At 38.6% G+C, this 21,284-nt stretch overlaps 1 protein-coding gene across 1 annotated transcript in view; it reads left to right on the forward strand.

Annotated features, from left to right (window-relative positions):
• The window catches only part of ntrk1 (neurotrophic tyrosine kinase, receptor, type 1), a 38,933-nt gene extending 19,480 nt beyond the window's left edge, over positions 1-19,453 (forward strand). The window contains exons 8-17 of the mRNA XM_044358818.1: positions 1,157-1,489; positions 2,327-2,344; positions 2,469-2,527; positions 2,630-2,732; positions 4,491-4,646; positions 4,853-4,983; positions 5,817-5,989; positions 9,437-9,677; positions 11,812-11,970; positions 17,933-19,453. Coding sequence (XP_044214753.1) covers positions 1,157-1,489; positions 2,327-2,344; positions 2,469-2,527; positions 2,630-2,732; positions 4,491-4,646; positions 4,853-4,983; positions 5,817-5,989; positions 9,437-9,677; positions 11,812-11,970; positions 17,933-18,118 — 1,559 coding nt within the window. The 3' untranslated portion in view covers positions 18,119-19,453. The remainder of the gene's footprint in view (positions 1-1,156; positions 1,490-2,326; positions 2,345-2,468; positions 2,528-2,629; positions 2,733-4,490; positions 4,647-4,852; positions 4,984-5,816; positions 5,990-9,436; positions 9,678-11,811; positions 11,971-17,932) is intronic.
• Positions 19,454-21,284: the final 1,831 nt, after the last annotated feature.

Below are 21,284 nucleotides of genomic sequence, written 5' to 3' on the forward strand. Positions count from 1 at the left end.
CTCCGTGCCATTGATTCATAGTACTTGTGTAGCTTTCCTTTCATAAAAGAGTAACAACATGCTTTTCTAAATCACATTTTTTGCAAATAAGTTAAAAGGTGAATTCAGAAAATAAAAAAAAAGTTTTATCAATATCCACAGGGAGTAAAATGCATATTTTGGATGCAAATCTGCCTGGACTAATACCAGAAATCATTTTATGTATTTGCTACATTGTCTGTTGTCTAATTCTGCAATAAGGTCTGAGAACTGGCAGGTTCATTAAACATAATTCTAGCCTTCCTTTTAACCGCTGCAGTGAAATGGCTCATGTAAGATTAGTAGAGGTCACTAATAGATGATTACTTAGATGTGATAAAGAGCGCTAATTTTCACTTAGTGTAACAGACTTCAACGAGCCCTGAGTCAAGATTCTCCAACCGAAGAGACAAAATGCCTCAGTATCCCCTTAGCACAGCACTTTCTGAGGCTGGGTCATGGGTTAAGAGCAGCAGAATGGCCCATGCAAAATGAAGGGCCTTTGCACTTGCGAGTCATGTTCGATCTAAACAAGGCCATTTCCTGTAACTTCATGTCTAGTGGAGCTTCCAAGTAGCTTTTGTGGTCAGGGGCACACGATGACCAGGATTCATTATTCATAGTAGGTCAGCACAGGTTTGCAGTGCGGATGGAGAACATTGATTCATGGAAACTCCACAAGAACCTATAGGGCATTTGACCAACCATTGATTTTATTCAATAGACGATCAAGATGCACATTCAACATAAAATCATGGCATACAGACCTGTGCATTCAAATATTTCTCCATAATCATTATTTTACTCATTAGCAAGATATGATGTCTCACTTTTAAAGCAATAGTTTGACATTTTGGGAAATCCACTCAATTGCTTTCTTGCTGAGAGTTAAAAAAAACTCAAGAGGGGCTTTGGAGATGTAGGAACCTAGTTACCTTTGGACAGAACCAGGCTAACTGTTTCTCCTTGTCTACAGGTCTTCCTTCATTTTCTTAGCTGACTTTCTTTTAATATACCAAGTCAGGACCAGTTTACCAGCTTGCGTCTAAGCACTTGTTGGGGCTCATTCACTTTCCCTAACTACTACATCTCTCTTCTGACCACCTGTGAACTGAACAAATCTGTCATCTCCCAACAGTTCCAGCCAAAATCCTCTTCCTGAGAAACGCAGTGCCGCAGCACCACTGGTGTTTCCCCTTTGCTGTGGACGGCAATCCTGAACCGAACATCACCTGGCAGCACAATCATGCGCCGCTCGAGGAGGACCGTTACAGGTACACCCAGCTCATTCCTGACTCAGCTGATGGATCAGAGAAGCATGGCTGTCTCTTCCTCAACAAACCCACGCACATCAACAATGGCCACTACACTCTGATTGTGCAGAACAAACTGGGAAAGGATGAGGCCACTGCCACTGGGATGTTTATGGATAATCCCTTCGACCCATTCGATCCTGAGGGGATAATCCCAGGTCAGTTCCTGAAATTGTTTTGTAGCTGCTGTATGTTTTTTCCAAGCAGTAGAGTGATCATAGGAGGCCATTTGGGCAGTGTGGAGAACTTCAATGAGAATTTGAATATCTTATCATTTTGCTTGGATTTTCCTAATGAGACACTTCACAATAAGTAACACAAAATAACTTTAGTTACTATATTTGTGCCCACTTAAGTAATATGAGGCATCATTCATATTCAAGTTAACAACAACACCATTTGTTCTTTAAAGGCCATGTATTATGCACATTTCCAGGTCTATAGTTATATTCTGGGGCTCTGCTGGTGTATCTTTGCATGATTTACAGTTCAAAAACTAAAAGTTTTTGAAGAAATGAGGTAGTTAAAAAAACAAATGCAATTTTCAAGCCAAATTATATACAATTATTGAAGTAGACTAACTAAAAATCAAACTAAAAATAAAACAGATTATACAGAACTAAAGTTCCAGTGTGCCCAGTGATGTACTGTACATACGGTAAATATTGCTATTGGCTCTACAAGGACCATTATAGTCCTTGAATTTTAACCTGAATCAACTCTACATTGTACACAGATGTACTGTATGTTCTGTAAGGTAGCATAAAACAATAAGAAACACTAAAAGTAAGTGGAGTTAAGAAATTTTACATTATGTATACAAAAATATTTATCTGCATCATGCAGAAGATCAACAGACTTGGTTTCATATTGAAACAGCTGTGTAGATGTTTGATAAGTTGATAAATATCTCAGCACACCCTTGAATTGCAGTCTTTTGATCTATTTACTGTGTATTCAGAAATATGTTTGTGCTCTCTCTTCCCACGTGCCAGTCCCTGACCCGGATCCAAGTAAGTCTTTGATCGATATTCCCTTTCCTAAAAATCTCAGCATGTCTCGTCAGCGCTGCATGAACTTGATGTGACACCTTTCTTGAGTTATTTTCCTTTAACAAATCTCATTCATGCCCCTCAGTTCCTACAGACAAATCAGACATGGACGTCACAGAGAACCTGGAGAGTCGAGTGTTTGTGGTACGTCTGTGCGTCATCATTCCCAGTACAGTAATGGCTATCGATAATGTCAGTGTGAACACTGTACTGTAGGTGCAAACCGCTTTGTCTTTGTCTGAACAGGTGTCTGTGGCCGTGGGTCTTGCTCTGTTTGCCTGCACTTTTCTTCTCATCATGGTTTTGGTTATTAACAAGTGCGGCCAGCATTCCAAGTTTGGTATTCACCGTAAGTTTTCACAATTTACTGCATGCATATAGCTGCTAATTGATAAAAGGGATAGATGAGGAGATTGATACCACTTCCTGTGTGTAAATGTGAAGCTAGAACCAGGAGGTGTTTAGCTTAGCTGGAAACAGCGGTAAACAGCTAGTCTGGCTCTGTCAAAACTTTAAAAATCAGCCTATCTGCAAGTCTAAAGCTCACTAATTAAGACTTCATATCTAATTTGTTTAATTTCTAAACAAACAGAAATGTAAAATAGTTGTGGTTTTCCAAGGTCTTCTGTGCTGAAACAATTTTTGATTTTTTTTTAAAACTTTCGAACTTTGGATAGAACCAGATTAGCTTTTTCCCCATTTCCAGTCTTTATGCTAAGCTAAGCTAACCAGCTTCTGTCTATCATTTTATTTATTAGACATTTTATTTATTACCTGTATGGCAGTGGTATCAATGTTTTCATATCTATAACAAAGCCAGTAAACAGCTAGCCTGGCTGTGTTAAAATTTCTGCCTACCTATAAGTCTAAAGCTCACTAATTAACACTTTATATCTAATTTGTTTAATCTGTATACAAAGGATGTTAATGTTTAAAAGGGCATGAATGTGGAAATAACAAGTTGTGCTTTTCTGGGGAGTTAGTGCTGAAACAATTTTTAAACAACAACTGGTTTGGAGTTAAAATTATTTTTTTGAGAAAGATATCATTGCAGCGAACGATTGATGTGACGTGGCTTTCCGCTCCTATATTATAATTAAATTTCCATATCTGTCTGTTATATCATTGCAGTTTTAGTCTGATAAAAGACTTCTAACCCATTAGATGACATTAACTCAGCTCAGAACCACATCTGAAAACATATGCAAACTGGAATCAAATGTTCTGCCAAATTATTGTTTCAAATCACAGATGGTTCTGTCAGGCTCTCAGAAGGTAATGCACAGGAGAGAACATAGTATTTCCACTGAGCTGTAACTTTGCACACAGGCAGCCGCTGTGTCGGCCAGGCTAAAGTGCCTTAATTACTGCAAGAGAATGGCGGCAGAAACCTCCCTTGGCCACCGCCACGTGGTTTGGGCCATTAAAGAAGATGGATGGATGGATGGATGGATGGATGGGTGAATGGATGAATGGATGAATGGATGGATGGAGGAACAGCTAGATGTGATATAGCTCCACTCGGACCCCACCCCCCAACACACACACACACACACACACACACACACACACACACACACACACACACACACACACACATATACATACACACATCTACCCTTCTCACTCTCAAAGTGCCTAAGTGGGCCTGATTGCCTAAGTGGACCCTGCTCCCTCTTTCCTTCCCTCCATCGCCTCTGTGCTCTCTCTTTGTTGTTCCATTTTCTACCGTGTTGGACTCTGGGGGTTCTGTGGTTTGCCTTGCTGAGTGGGTTTTTACAATTTGGGCCCCACTTGTTTGGCTTTTAATACACACTGTAGTCAGGGTTGCTAACCATTCAGGCTTCCTATATGGTCATTTTTTTAGTTCAATGTGGCCTGATTGCTGCATGGTTGATGATGGTGATTATTAGAGCTTGTCATCATCTGTCACCATGGTACCAACAAATGTGCAACCAAGTTGGTAGTGGAGAATGTCGATTCCTCGAAGGGGAGAAATGGATCCTAAATTGCTTCTTTCTCCAGTGCAATTACAAATAGTTGGAGACTGATTAGATGTTACATATTTCTCAGTTTTGCTTGTTTATGCCCCTCCTCATTTCATAAGGTTCATCAGTTTTGGGCACTGAGGACGACCTGGCTGTATCGCTTCGTTTCATGAACTTTGGAAACAGCCCGCCTTCCTCAGATGAAGATTCTGGTTTATCCAGCTTTGTAGAGAATCCACAGTACTTCTGCGGCATCATCAAGGACAAAGACATGTGTGAGTTTGTTTCCTCTCCGCTGATGTTTGATGGTTTGTTACCATCCACATTCTTTTGCCTTTCTTGTTGTAGTCATTGTTGGTTATTAATTCATATGTAAAAATTTAAGTGATGAACAAATCCAATTAACTTTGGTGCTACAAGACATCGGGTGATCAATATTCAATAGATGTTTTCATCCATATGTTCCTTTTCTTGTCATTAGGTGTCCAGCATATCAAACGGCAGGATATTGTGTTGAAGTGGGAGCTGGGTGAAGGAGCGTTTGGGAAAGTCTACCTGGCAGAGTGTGCCAACCTCAGCCCCGACAGCGACAAGATGCTTGTCGCCATCAAGGTGAGTGGATTTTCGCAGTTCCTGTCCAAAGCACTTTCATTGTTAATGTGTTTTTTTATTCCTTTTAGGCTTCATTAGTGAGACCATGTCAGCTGTCAGTGTGAGGTCTATGCAGGGGGGAAAGAGTGCTGGAATAATAAATGAATGGTGCTGAGTTTTGCTCAAGTAGGGGTAAAAATACCACTGTGAAATTCTAAATGAAATAGAAGTACAACTTTATTATTAAAGATGCACGGAGAGAAAGTTACGGTTAGCTTTTAAAAAACAAATTTACATTTCATTTTGTATGAAATTCTATAAACAGGTGAGCACAGAAGTTCAACCTAAAGCTTCTTTAATTGAATGTCTACAAAATGATATTTGACTTAAAAAATGCATTTTCAGTACTTTAATAAAGACCATTAAAACTATGGACTACAAAAAACATATCACAGTATCACGGAGAAAAGAGTAAAAGAAATTAGATTGTACTTAAATATTTCATATACTGAAATTACATCCTGCGGTTTCAGAGTAAGATGTCTCTGTCAGTCAGGTTATTTAATACAGGGCTCACGTTACAACAGTTTAATGCAAACCACAGTGAATGAAAACAAGCATACATATGCTTTGATTGCAAAATATCCTTACTCATAAGCAGGAGCATTGCAAGGCATTGTGGGCCTCTATGACAGCATCTTCACTGTTTTTTATTCACAGAAATCACAGAATTGCCTATTATTACACTCCTCACTGTTAGTTACTTGTAATTTTGTTAATTAAAGGTGTTTGCTTTAACTGTAAGGCCAGTAACCATGGTGGTCATGTAAATGTACGCCCCTTGTGCGGCACAGACTCTGAAGGACGCCAACGAATCGACTCGGCTGGACTTCCAGAGGGAGGCGGAGCTGCTGACGGTGCTTCAACACCAGCACATTGTGCGATTCTACGGCGTCTGTACGGACGGAGAGCCTCTGGCCATGGTGTTTGAATACATGAGACACGGAGACCTCAATCGCTTTCTTCGGTATGTAGCAGACCTGCTCATGATGAACTGAGGGTCACAAGTTCAATTCAGCCAAACCGTCCGTCCCAATGTCATCAATGTTGTGCCTGTCCATAACCAACTTCATTACATGCTGCAGATATCAGCCTTTGAATTTGTTCCTCATCTCAATAACTCAGTAAAAGATGTAGAGGATTCTGAACTGTGCATCAAAAGGAGCATCTTCTATCATTATTATTTTTAAGTCCCAGTATCACAACATCCCAAACAATTATGGCTTCATTGTCTGAATTCACTCTTTTTGCCCTTCCAGTCATCTCAGTTAGGCCCCTTTTACGGTTCAGAGTTCAACACACTGCAATTTCAGAAAACACGTTCACATAGCAAATGACAACAAACTCAACAACACATAATCAGCATATTGTTTTATTTTATTAGAAATAAAACACGACAAAATTGAGTAACACAGTTACCAATCTGGTAACACATATGCAACACGAAACATGCTGCAAATACAGACAAACACAACTAAATACAGAAAAGAACTGAAGTTGACTGCCAGATAAATGTGTTAGAAATTAAGCAAACAATTTGTGTTTATCTGAGTTTTAACAGTGTGATTCCATGATTCAGACATTGTGAGATTGCAGACATATGTTATACGCCTACTGTAGTGTGAAACGAATATCTGTAGTGTGTTAGTGTCCCACGGAAACTTCATGTATCTTGCAGCATTTCTATACTAAGTTGGTTTCTGTATTTTGTCGTGTTTTCTATATTTGTAGCAATCTTTTATTGCCACAAAGCTCTCAGGGCTATTATACCCTTCACATCTTCCACCATCAGTGTCTTTGAGCAAGGCACTAAACCACCAACAGTTAACAATGTGAATTTGTTCAGTGACCAGCAGTGAGACACTGTGGCTTTCCTTTCTTTTTAACTGCTAATACTTCAACAGAAAAATAATCCTGGACACATGGATAAGTGACTTGAAGCCAGATTGAGCCGCAGTGGTACCATCAGTCAATGTCTGATTAAACCCACTCAGCTAACATTACTGGACCATGTGGTTCCAGTGGTTACTTAGTATAGCTGTGTGTTTAAGTAGAAATGCATGAGGGAGTCATGCAAGCAGTATTTGTTTGAAAGCATCTATGGAAGTGTTTGTTCTTGACAGTAATAAACTCATTTCTGATGCTGCAGCTCTTCCACCGTCTCTGCACTTTAAGGTCTCTTAGGTCCTTTTTGCATAGAGTTTAAATGATCTAGTGACCTAGAGATAGTCAGTAATTCAGGAAAATTATTTATGTCTGATTTCAAGTCAAAATTCCAGGATAAATTGCCCACTGTCTCTTACTAAAATGTCAGCAATTATTTGTTTTTACCCCATAATTTATCTTGCCTTTTCTACATTTTGCATCATCCTAGTATGTGTATGGAAGAAAACTCTGCTTGCTAAGCTAGAAATGAAAAAAAGTCTTGTAGCAGGTTTCATATTCTGTGCAAATGTGATTTACAGCGTGTCAAGGCACAGGGCAGATATATTATTCACAGGATGTCCTTATAAAATAATAGCAAGCAGTGAATTTCAAATGTGACAAGATTTTATTTGAATACTGAGGAACACAGTAAAAAATCAGATCCAGCACTTGAGCAGACATTTCCATGAACTGTATAATGAACTGATGCGATTTCTCAAGAGTGTAATGGTGCAAATTAGTCCATAATAAATCATGAATAGTTGTGTAAAATGGTGGCGGAATAGATTTAAAATATGTTCTTTTGATTGTTTAAATTGTAATTTAAAAACATCATCAGGGAGCTAGAGGAGTCACTGAGGACTGAGACAGTGTTGACCCATTAGAGATCACTTGGCACCTGGGAAACCATCTGAAAAAAAAAACTATTAGAGCAGACACAGTGGATGCTGTCTGCCAGGTGTCCTCTGCAGGAGACAGATTGGGTATCCATGTGCACAGACTTTGCCTGGGATATATGTTCACGAATGGATGGAAATCGCATTTCCAGCAGACAGAAAGGGTGAAATGTCTGAGAGCCCCCACAATGCAGCTGCTTTCCCACCCTGCCACCTGCCTTTTAAACTAATAGTGATTGTATAGACAACTTCCTTTGTAAGGAGGGGACAAAGTGGAGAGGAGAGATATTAGGATGGATGAAGACACATCATCAGTGATCTGCTCATTTAGGCTAGAGTTAGACGTGAGAGTGGGTGTTTATGATCCACAAGAACAACTGTGGAACGTTAGGGGAGTCAGTGTGCTCTGCATCTCTGAATTGCATTATTGCAAATCAATTGTAGGCGTATTACAAGCCTTATGTTTTCTATTAACCATCATTGTTAAATGGCTTTATTATGGCGTGGTCACACTGACCATGTCTCTAATGCTCTCAAGATCTCATATGATTTAGAAATGTTCAATCTGCAGATTGCATGCTGAGGTCATTGTCCTTCAGGTTACCCAAGGTTGATGCCATAGTTACCAACATACTGGGAGACCAATCCCAGTGTTTGATTCATCTGAACAGCCAATAGAAACAGAGAAGAATAGCAGAGGCCAGCATGTTCTGTTCTTTACAAATGGAAATATTTCTTTTCATATAACCCCCTTTACACATCATAGTGGTTAGGAATTTAGCTCCTACAGAGGACAAACCAATTCAGTCTATATGATTATATACAAGCTGAGCCTTCTTTAAAAAAAGCCTCACTCAACTTGTTTTCAACAATTCCCCACAAAAGTGTTTGAAGTACTCCTGCAGTGATCCACCTTTCTGTAGGTCCACCTTAATTTTAAATCTAAATTTAAGATTATTCTGCTTACTTGAATATACAGTTTTTGCAGCAAAGATTGTGCCCACAACCAATTCAACTAAATAAAAAAGAAAACAAAGATATTGCCATTGCAATAGACTTCATAATATACTTAGGAAAATCCAAACCAGTTACTCTGAAACAAGTTTAATAATCTAATGCAAATAGTCCTTGATGAGATTATTTCACTTGGATAATTAAAAAAAAGATGATGATTTGACTTGCCCTTTTTGCAGTGTGTTTTATTATTTCAACCTTAGCAGCTCTGACACAACTATGACATCCTGTGTCACCCAGAAGTGCCACTCACTGCCCTGATGACAGTTTATTGGTGGAAATAAAACCAATTATGCCTTTCTTCACTTCATAGAAATACAAATACCAGTAAAATATAGATGTAGAATCAAGCTACCTTAATCCAGAAACACTGAAATGTTCCCTGTGTCTCACCTGCAGAGCTCACCACCTTGATGGCAGTTTAGTGGCGAAAATAAAACCGCCAGGGTGTAACTGCAATGACTGGGGTTCAGTTGTCTTCTTCTCATCTCTTATTTCTTCACTATCAACTGTCTAATAAAGCAGAAATAGAAGCCTTAATCAAGAAACACTCACACGTTTCTGTGTGTTACCTGTAGGGCTCACGGCCCTGATGCTCGTATCCTGGAGGAGTCGAAGATGCCCCCGCTGGGTGAGCTCACTCTGCCCCAGATGCTGCACATCGCTGCCCAGATCGCTTCGGGTATGGTCTACCTGGCATCACTGCACTTTGTCCACCGTGACCTGGCGACCCGCAACTGTTTGGTTGGAGAGGGCCTGGTGGTCAAAATCGGAGATTTTGGCATGTCGAGAGACATCTACAGTACAGATTACTATCGGGTAAGTAGTTTGAGAGGAGTAAAGAATGAAAAGGGTTAAGGGTTAAGTGTTTTGTTTTCTTTGGATTTGAGAGGAAAACTTGATTGTGGTTTGAAAGGCGGTTTCACCCAAATTACAAAGGACACATTTTTCAATTTGTTGATAGTTTTGGTCCTATTTGCCTAGACTTTAAAACATTGTTCTCTGAAATTTCTGCTTCCATCCTAATACAGTGGAGGTGGTGCTCAAAACACTGAAAAACACATGTTTTTCCAAAAAGCTGTCTGGATGTTCCACAGACGTTGCTGTGAACAGTTTTCTTTGAGGATTACTCTCTACTGAAACATTAGTCCCGTTGAAAGTGTTTGGTTGGTTTTGGCTCATAATGCCTAATTACAGGAATGATGAACAAAAGTCAGCTGGAATTAAGGGTATTTTAATGATAATGATTTGATTCCCTTACCTGTAACTGCTCTCTTACTGTAATTCATCTTGTTTGGCGGTCATGCAGTATCAGTAAAGATCATACAAAGAAAAAGCTGGGAAGTGTGAGAAACTGCAGTTTACCCTTCATTCATTCATTCAAAGCCAAGCTTTTCAACCATCTAACTATTATTATTATTATTATTATTATCCCCAGTAAACCTTGTGTTTTAGGTCTTTTTCCTTTAATTTGTGGATTATGTTCTTGCTTCTGGGAGGACCAGGATTTGCAATCGTAGTTGTTTTATGTTCAAGTTGTATCAAACTGTCAACCAGAGTCAAACCCTAAGATGACCTTAATTTACAAAACACCCAGTTTAGTTTTGAGTTAAAGCTATCAGCTAATTCTGATATACAAAGGCAGTTGTTCACTTTTTACGAACTTAAAGGAGAGATTCTCAATTTTTTCAAGTCTGCCTTAAAACAATAGTCAGTTTTTGCTTGTTGTCATCATACATCATGTCTATATTGGCTGTAAAGAGATCCCTTCATAATGCGCTTCCAATGTAAGTGATGGGGGACAAAATCCACTGTCCTCGTTCTGTGCAAAAATACAGCCCAAAGTTTATCTGAAATTCCAAATTCCCTATTTGTGTTACCATCCCTCCACCCCAGCTAAGCATGGAAACAAGTCAAGTCAAATTTATTTATAGAAATGGAAATTTCTGGAATTTCTACAAATCATCTGTGTGCATTTAAATACAGTTAAATAACTGAAACAAAAATAAATAGAAAAGTAATTGTAACAGACAAAATTAAAACAATTTTATCATTACATTAAAAATTAAACAATGTCTGCGGGAACAAAAAGAGAGAATAGACTATCATATTGGAAGATACCTACTTAATTTGATTAATTCAGACTGCTAAAGCCTAACATTATCTGCAGATAAACTTTGGAGTCACTTCCACTGGAAGAATGTTTGGAAGGGATTTTTTTTATTGTCCAGTATGAACATGAGGAATGATTACAACAATGGGCATGAGAAAAAATGTGAATCTATCGTTTAATGGAAATCAGAATGAGTAGACTTTATTATTAGATCAGTAATGTCTGAACTGTAACTACTGCAGTAACCTATGAGACTGTGGTGTACTACAGTATGTGTCTATGTTCCAAACTAATGAATAGTACTGTGGTTGCTCATATGTTTCAGTTTGAAAAGCCTTTGTGGGATTTGAGTCATTGAAGAGGCCTAATCGCCTAATTCTATTTTGCAGAGGTCATCTCTGTTACAGCATCCTTTAATTCACACACTTGTTGAGTTTGCACAGCCTTGAGAATCAAAAATTTAGCCAAAATTACAAGCCAAAAAGATTCCCTGAGTTGATTTTGGTGGCAGAGTCAATTTTCTATTTCAAACTGAATTAAATGACTATGAAATAAAGGTCTTTTAAATGTTAAAGCTCTTTTTTTCTCTTTTTTTTTTGTCCAGAATATTTGCTTCACATTGGTTTCAAGATGCTTTCCTACTTTATTATAGAAAATTCGAGGTTAAAAAATGTAGTTAAGAAATGTCTTTGTTACTAAATTATGGTATTTATGCTTAATTCTATCAACAAAGACAATGCTTAGATATTCACCCTGACACATAAAATGCTTTACATTCCCTTACATATTTAGATATATTGGATGTAATGTTAGTGTACATTGCCTTGTTTTCCTGCTCAGGTGGGTGGACGCACAATGCTGCCAATCCGCTGGATGCCTCCAGAGAGCATCATGTACAGGAAGTTCACTACAGAGAGCGACATCTGGAGCTTCGGCGTGGTCCTCTGGGAGATTTTCACCTATGGCAAGCAGCCCTGGTATCAGCTGTCCAACAGTGAGGTGGGTTGAGACGGCAAGTTAATGGACAACTTTGATGGCCAAGATGTTATTGGTTGTTGGCTCATAATTCATTTTAGTAGAGGTATTGCTACTTATTTTTTTATCACTAGTCAGAGGAAACACCTGTCACATGTATTTGTAGCCTCCATCTCTCCATTTAAAGGGTCAGTTCATGCAAATTACAAAAAGACATATTTTCTCACTTAATAATGGTATGTAGGTATGCAGATAGTTTTGGTTTGATATGACCAGGCTTTGAGATATCTACGTCTGAGATTGCTGCTGTCAACCCAGTGCAGTGAAGGTGGATGAAACTTCATCTGCACTGCTCAAAACAGTGAAAAATATTTACTCTAGATGACATACAGGGACATGAACTGTTAACTTTTTTCATTGGGATTTCTATTTTGTCAATTGAACTTGAACTAGAGCTTGTTCGCATTCTTGACCAGAGTTAGATGAGAAGATTGATGATACCACTCTCACATCTGTATGCTAAATACTGTATGAAGCTAAATCCAGCAGCCTATAAGCTTAGCTCTGGTGGTTGCCCAGCAACCACAAAGAAATAGTCTGGCACATAACTAACCTTAAAACCACAACATGTCATTTTTACACAAACAAACATTGGTCAGCTGAATGTTGCATGACTGAGTGATGAAGTTACACCATTGGTCAGCCAAATTAAAAGTCCTCTAGCGTTTCATACATGGTCCAGCCATATGATATTAATCTTCTCATCTAATGTTTGGCAAGAAAGCAAATAAGCATATTTCCCAAAATGTTTAAGTATTACTGTTAGCCACATTGAACGTAACCTATGGAGTTTTAGACCACTAGTAGTGCCATGTTTTTAAGCGCGGGTCCCTGATTTTATTATTGGGTGACATAATACACAGTCCTGCCAATGGTTTCACATTAATTCACTGATCTGCAGTTGGCAGCAGTAACATGCCAAGAAATGTAGGAAGGATACACAGAAGGCGTTTTGGTGAGGAACAGTAACATATTTGTTAAGAAGAAGAAGAAGTATGCAGTTGGTGGCCCCCTCATGGCACTAAAATCCAGAGCATAAACAACAGGACATTAGTAAACATTTCATAATTGTGTGGCTGGTAGGGATGGAAAAGGCTCCAGCCAGAGAAAGGTGCTAGAGTAAGTCCAAATTTCTCTTGACAGAGTGCTCTCTGCTGTGGTCGACAGAGTTTAGTATTTCACTCTTATGTTTTAACCTGACACTGTGTGCTCAGATTTCCTGTCAGACATCAGAATTTATTTTGGCATGAAGTAACTGAATTTGATCTCAAAACCTCAACAAATGAAACTAAAACCATCTGAGTGGCTAGCGGATAAGTGGATGAACTGTCCCTTTAAAGGATCGGTTCACACTTTTTCAAGTCTGTCTTAAAACAAAAGTCAGGTATCCGTATGAACACTGAAAGAGTAAACGCTGTAAACATTCCTCCTGTTCATACTGGCTGTCAAAAGATCCCCTTCAAATGTGCTTTCGATGTAAGTGACAAGGGCCAAAATCCACAGTGTGTCCACACATTTTGTGCAAAAACGCATTTAAAAGCATAAATTGTTTTCATTGTAGTCATATATATCTCAGAGCATATGTTGCTTAAGTTTTATGGTGCACAGTACTCTTAAACTAATCAATAAGCTCATAGTAATTAAGGGCAGTCCAGTCTAGCCTTTTCAGCTTGAGCAGTAAGAAGTGGGACTCCATTGCGACCACAGCGGTGCTATTACAGGCCGAAACCCTCTCTCCTTTCAAGAGAAGGGTAGATCACTTTTCCTTTGCACTCAATTCTAATCTCATTGGCTTTCATTTTTGCCCAGGGCCAATGAGCTTTAACCTCGTTAACCTAATCTGTCTCGGCCAATGAGGGACAGGTGCAATTATCATGTTGCCTAAACACACAGTGGCTGAGATAAATCATCCCAAAATACTGACCGACAGCGGCCATTTTGGGCGACCGTTATGAGTCTTTTTGTTCAGCTGTGAGGCTGACTGACAGGCCATTTTGGTATGAAGTGGCTGAGCACTGACAGGCCTCTTCTGTTCATCGGATCAGGACCAAGGTTAACAATGGGCAAGAGATTGAGTCAGTAACCCTTCAAATGCAGGGCGTAGTGAAATCCTCTCTCACATCCTCGACAGTGATTTATTCACTGAGCAGCAAGAGCGTGTGAACTCAATCAGTCATTCAAGCCATTAGTGTCTGTGCTGGAGGTTATTCATATTTTGGCTGCTCTCATTTGTCCCTGAGGTCTCAGCTAATGGACACGTCTGTAAATCTGTAGACACTAAGGTTGTTGTGCCAAAAAAACATCTTTTAAAAAAAAACAAATTAAAAAATGTGTGTCCTTGGTGTAGCATCCATTGATTCACAAAGTCTCTCTGAAGTGAACTGATTTGAACTGAATTTTAGCACAATGTGAGAATTTAATCCATCTAGCCATGCAAATAGTTTTGGTTTTACTTAATCAGGTTTTAATCTGTCTTTGCCACTTCTGCCGCCACCTTATTACAATTTAAGTGAATGGAAAAATGGGAAAAAAATACCAGATGCATCTCTTTCAACCTCAGGAGGAACTTCTGCAACTGCAAGTAGTAGTGGTGTGGATGAAAAGTTGAACAAACACACTGAAAAAGGAGACTAAACTTAAACATCAACTATTATAGCATCACTATGTCTGCATGACATAATAATTGTAACAATATCCACTTTTATATAAATAACAGTGTCAAATAACGTTGAGTTTCAAATCAATCCCACCCTAGCCATAACCTGTGCCGAAACACTTCATTTTTAGGGGTAACTGGTTGATGAGTTCCCAACCTTTTTTACTGATTGTGGCTCATGTGGACATGAGCTGTGAGCAGTTCAACCAAACAGTGATTTTCCCTTCTCAGATTCTTTAATTTGAAGGACTTTTGGAGGCCCTAAGGTTTTGAGTGTCACCAGTATTTCACAAGAAAAAGCTAATTTTGTGTCACAAAAATATACGCACACGTTTTTCTTACTTTGCCTTTTATTCATCTTATGACCTGTCAGACTAATTTTGGAACCCCTTGGGTGGATCTCGACCTCAGGCTGGGAACAACTGCTCTAGATAATGCACAAAACACACCATCCACAGTTTTTACTATTTCTTTGGTTTAAAGCTTTTCCAAAATCTGTGGATTATCAAGAGCAACAGGAGCATTGTTACTGTAAAGACACATAGCTGTTGAATTTTTAAATGTCAATTTTCAATGCTGTGAGCACCACAAAGTAAATTCTGGCCACCTCCTTTATATTAGGGTGGAGGCAGGAATCTCAGCAACAGAGATCTCAAAACATTGACAAATGAAAACAAAACTATTGGCATGATATGGTCTGATATAAGGGCTAGACAGATAAACTTAAAGATATGCTTGTGGTAGTTTAACAGTGTTTATTGTTCTATTGTAAAATGTCCCACTCACAATATATCTGTATTTATTTAATTATTTAATCAACAGATTTATGTTATAATTTTTTAATTTCAATTTTTTGGCACAGTACAGGCTATAGAAATAAAATAAAATAATAATAAAACCTCCATCTTTGGTACTGTGGTACAGATTATATTATGAAAGTACTCATTACAGACCATATTATCAGAGTACTCATTATAGACCAAGGTACTCTGTTCAGTTTTGTTAAGATAGTATGGAGAATAAGCAAAACAGGTGAAGTTATAAAGATAAAAGCTAATTTTATTGCATTAGTAACATCATGACTGGACTCCATCTCTTAATGAATTTGGGTTTTAAAGCCTCAATGAGTGTGTTATTTGTTCCATCTCATATATGTCCCATAATTTTTGTATCCATAAACTCTAGGTGGGGGTGTTGGGCTTTAACTAATTAAACATAATACATTTCACCGCTGCTATAAATCGAATTTGGAGTAAATACTCCTTCCTTCTATCCCTTCAGGTGTCATTCCCAACAGGGAGAATCTTGGGTCTTGTGGGATGTCAATGTGTATCATTTCCCCAACAGTTTGGAATATTTCATTCCAATAATTTTTAGCCAGAATGTATGCATATAGTTGCCCACCTGTGCCCCTCAATTCCTCCAGCAATTGCTGGAAGCTGAGGGGTTTATCTTAGCTGTTATACTGTATGTGGTGTTCTAAAAAACCTGGCTATATATAAGAATGGTAATTTTGAGATTTGAAATTTGAGATTTTGTGTCTCTTGGCATACATATTTCTCAATGTTCAGCCATTGCATCTCTGTACACTAATCCATGTCATCATTGGTTTTAGCTGAGCGCTCCAGGTCGTTCTTAGTACATTTTATTATTTTTCATACTTAGCACTAAATAATTTGACTGAGTGGGAACTTCCACAACCTATGTCCATGGCTTCCATTTTGTCTACATTTATTGAATACCCCAAATAAAAGCCAAACTGATCTATAATCTTTTTTAGATGAGGTACTGTTGTCATGGGATCAGACAGATATAGCAGGACATCATCTGCATATAAAGATAATTTATGCTCTTCTCCGATCACGATATATTTTATCATCTCTGATTAGCTGAGCTAAAGGTTTGATGCAAATTGCAAACAATAGGGGTGATAGTAGGCACCCCTGTCTACAGCCCTTTCCAGAGTAAAGGCTTCTGATCTAGACATATTAAGTCTAACTGAGAGCTGTGGGTTTGAATAAAGTGTTTTAATCCATTTGTGAAAGCTGGGCCCACAATTTAAACATAGTAGTGTCTCAAATAAAAATTGCCAAGATATGCGATCAAACACTTTCTGGGTGTCTAGAGGTAAGAGCATAGCGTCCTCTCCTGTTATCTGTGAATAGTTCAATATCTTTTATTATTAAGTGTCAATATCATTCTTCAATTCCCCTTATTTCGATTGGGTTGTCTAATTCTTCAGCCATTCTATCCGTTAAGTCTGTTAGTTTTATTTATTGTAAGACAGATTTCAACTCTTTATCATCAGTGCATGTGCCTGAATTCTTGTATAAGGTTTTATAAAAATGTGCAAAAGATTAAGCAGTCTTGTTTGGTTTTGTAAGGAAAGAGTGAGTCATTTGTTGTTTTCTTATTTGGAATGCCAATAGTCTACTTGCTCTGTTCATAATACTTTTGTTCAGCAAATCTCTATTGTCCCTCAGTTTTTTCTGTCAATAATCTATCAAAGTATATGCGCTCCTCTTGAAGCAGTCATGAGACTGGGGCATGAATTGTGTTTATATTGTTGCTCCTGATTGGTTATTGTATTTTCCAATTCTAGTTGTTTTTATTTCTCTCTCTCTTTTTTTTTTTTTTTTGCACTTGCAAATGAAATAATACAACTCCTGAGACATAAAACCCTCACATACAATGAGTGGTGACACTTCTGCAGTTGCATTTAATTCAAGATACATTTTTAATTTGGCTCTAATATTATAATAATACTTAATTCAATACTTAATTCACTATCACTGAGGAGGGATGCATTTAATCACCATTGCTTAGATGTTGATTTTTGTCCTTTTTGCAATTAAAATCTCCCCCCATTAGCAGAAGCCCCACACTTTCCGGGTCATCCCCATTTAAGGCGTACACATTTAGCAGCGATATATCTACTCCTTCTATGGTCCCATTTACTAAGATATCTCCTCTCTCTGTATCTCTATGCTTCGAGGTAGCTGTGAAGTTTACTAACCTGTGTGCCAGAATTGCCACCCCTTCCCCTCCTCCCCAAAACATGTAATGAATAGAATACTTTATCCACATAGTAAGTGAGACATAATTTTTCTTTAAATTTGGATGACCTGGCCCTTTAAATACAGAGACGTCTGTTGGTCTTTATCAGCTGACTCTGTCCTTTCCCCACTGAAGCATTGAGGACAGACTGCTATGCTTCATAATGTATCCTGGCTGTTAATATACTGTTATTTGAAATTCCCACCCCAACAGGCCATCGAATGCATCACGCAGGGACGGGAACTGGAAAGGCCACGCACTTGTCCCAAGGAGGTGTACCTGCTGATGCAGGGCTGCTGGCAGAGAGAGCCCCAGCAGAGGATGGTCATCAAGGACATCCACAGCCGCCTGCTGGCCCTGGTCAAGAACCCACCAGTTTACCTGGATATCCTGGGTTAGAGGGGCCAAGAGGCAAGCAGAGAGTGAAGTTCAGAGGCTGGGGAGGTTGGTTTTGATTTGGGACCGAAAACTTGTTTAATTATTTCACTCTAATCAGGGGTAATTGCTTAAAGAGGTTCCCACTTTTTCTTTTACCACTTAAAAGACCGGTATGAAGGTTATTTCCCAGTTTTGCTCCCAAGATGCTTGATGGACCTTTTGAAGAGTCTGCAGTGACTTTTCTGCTTCAGTTTTGCCTCATCCCGGCTCGACCCTGAACCCTGTTTACTGCCCTGTCATTCTCTGGAAACCTGTCAAATGTTTACCAAAGTGTTTAATGTTTATCTGAAGTGGGATCAGCCTGATGGACAGACATGCATGGATAGGTGTTGGAAATAACAGTATATGGGCCTTTACGTTGCTAGGAATGTGATGGCTTGTCAGGGAGTTTTGCTCCGCAGTGTTATCATGAGAGGCTCGTGAGCTGAGCTGTGGTGCATTTTATACGACTCTACAACCGACACTTGTGTGGAAAGGCAATTAGAAAATGACACAGATGATTACAAGAGAGGGCACTTCACTTCATGAGTCAAAAGTGAGAACCAATTTTACAGATTTGGGCACAGCAGACAGTCATTTGTATAGTCACTGATTTTGGATAAGTTTTGATATGGAGTGTCATTTAAAGGTTTTTAGTGAACCTTTAAATAAGATATCCAAGTTGTACAATCGAAACCTTTGAAAGCTAACAATTAACTTGACTTGTTCTTCATGTGTCAAATCCAGTGTATGATATGAATATTTTTCAAAAACAAGAACTAAAATGGTCATATATTAGCAGTGAATGTGTTACCTGGTCCATTAACGACTGTGTTTACGTTTAATTCTGTCAGTTTTGCTGTCATATATGAAAAAAAAAACCTTCAAAGACTTAAGGTTTGACCTGTGGTCTGCCTGCAAGACTCAGGAGTGGCTTTTGTACAAATTAGTGATGTTTAACGTGCTACTGTAACGACCTTCAAAATTCAAAGCACTGCAGTGAAATTCGGTAAGGGGCAAGATGGTGGGTTGGTGACACACTGAGATGGGTTTAGAGGTAACAGATGGATTAAAGTGAGTGAAACTCCAGGAGGAGAGGGACAGATGGCACTGAAACAGAGACTGGAGGTGAGGCGACCACCATGGAAAAAAAAAAGATGTCAAAATGTTTAAATTCAACCAAAGGGGGTGAAAAACTGAGTGTACAAACCACTGTGATGCCTTTAAGTGTAAATACTGTATGTACATACATTAATACTCTGTATTAATGTCTACAAATATATATCTTCAAGTATTGTTGCTCCAGCACTTTGTATATTGTCTGCCCTGAAAAAATAAACAAACTTGATTAAAAAAATTGTTGCAGCCTCCGCAGGAACATCCCTCTGCATCAGTCAATCCATCATTATCGTATGCTTCAGAGTGAACAATGATTTGGGCTGCCGTCTGTTCTTAAAGTTAGACATCTTAACAAGGCTATTCAAGAGCCTTCTATTATTTTGACGAACTAATCAGCAACCTGCAACGTCTCCACGGGATGCTCAGCAGACGGTTATTGAAAAGGAATAATCAAGTTTCATATTGCCTTACTGCCAGGTCCTCCAGCAAACAAACACCCTCCAAAACCAAACCCCTCTCTCTCTATACCTCACACTACCAACCCCCTCCTCATCCTCACCCGTCCACCACTCTGAATGCAGAGCGTCTCCAGGGAGTGGTAATGGATTGTGATTAATGCTATCATCCCTTTCTCTTTCTCTCTCTGTCTACCTCCTCTGGTGTGCTGGGGGATGAAAACACTTGGAGGACTCGTGTCTGGCTTATTGTTTCTTCTAGTGTCTACAAGCAGATTCTAGCCAGATAGGATTAGTACACTGTAGTGTTTGTCCTTGTTATCCTTAAGGGTTCCCATTTTTGGTTGTAGAATGAACCTTTTTAATATGCACTCGAGCCTCCAGTCATATATGGAATATGACTATAATAAAGGCAGATTTTTTAAATGGAACTCCTATTAGAGCAGTGCAGCGGGAAACTTTCCTTTTTAATCTTCCATCTCGTCATATAACGCTACAGGATATTGATTTCTCATGGTAATCATCATTTTGGTGTGTGTCTACTGTCCACTGCTAATAGTAATGAGCCGCTCTATATGCTTTACTATCCATCCTGTAAGGCATTAAGATGATGAATGAGTAGGAGTAGGACAACTCTTGCACAAAATATTGAAACTGAGTCAAACCAAAGAAGACAAAAACCTGATAGAGAATAGAGGAGTGATTCAGATTAAATTGGAGGTCACTGTTATCTAATCAAGTTTGGCAAAACTTTTAGACTGTGTGCAGCCTGTAGCTTTCCAATCAAAATATGTTTTCATAATTAGCATTTAAAATAGCTCATTCTTATTAACCGCACTGGAAAAAAATCCACATTTTACAGGCTGTTTCATCTACAGGTTTCCTGCTTCCAAAATTTTTAATTACACATCAGTTTGTTTCAAGAAAAACTTTCTTTTATTTATCTGCAGTGATGCGGTGTTACATGCGGTTTATTACATTTAAACCTAATTTCAAGGCTGCCTGAAACTGGGCAAACAAGTGGAATAATCTCACACCAGTGGTGAAAAAATTATCTTCAATATTGGATTGAATTATTTGTTAGATTACAATTGTGTTATTTATCTAATTATTGCAGTGTGCTTTTTCACCTGAAGTCAACCAAGAGTTAGTTTTCCCATAGATAAATCTCTGGGGACTCACACACTGTGGCAACACCGTACCTGCAGCCAATTTTTCACAAAAAAAAAAAAAAAAAAAAAAAAAAGATATAAAGGCTGCTTAGCCCGAGGGCATGTTCTTGTTGTACTGCTCTGCCCTCTGCTGGTCACTCACACACACTGCTCAGATTTTTTGTTCACATTTCAAATTTCCTTATTCAAAGAAGATATATTGGAGTATTGTGCACGGTCATAAATATCTTCATGTTTTATACAGTATACTGTTGCTCATACTTCTAATGATTTGGACTAGTATTTGATTTAAAATTAAGCTGACTGTAATCTTAAACTGTATCTTTATAAATCAGTGCTTAATTTCTCCTCTTTTCATGATATATACCCGGTTACCCTTAAGGTGTTGAATTTGTGATGTAT

This window comes from Thunnus albacares, chromosome 8, assembly GCF_914725855.1.
Source record: "Thunnus albacares chromosome 8, fThuAlb1.1, whole genome shotgun sequence".
Taxonomy (NCBI): Eukaryota; Metazoa; Chordata; class Actinopteri; order Scombriformes; family Scombridae; genus Thunnus; species Thunnus albacares.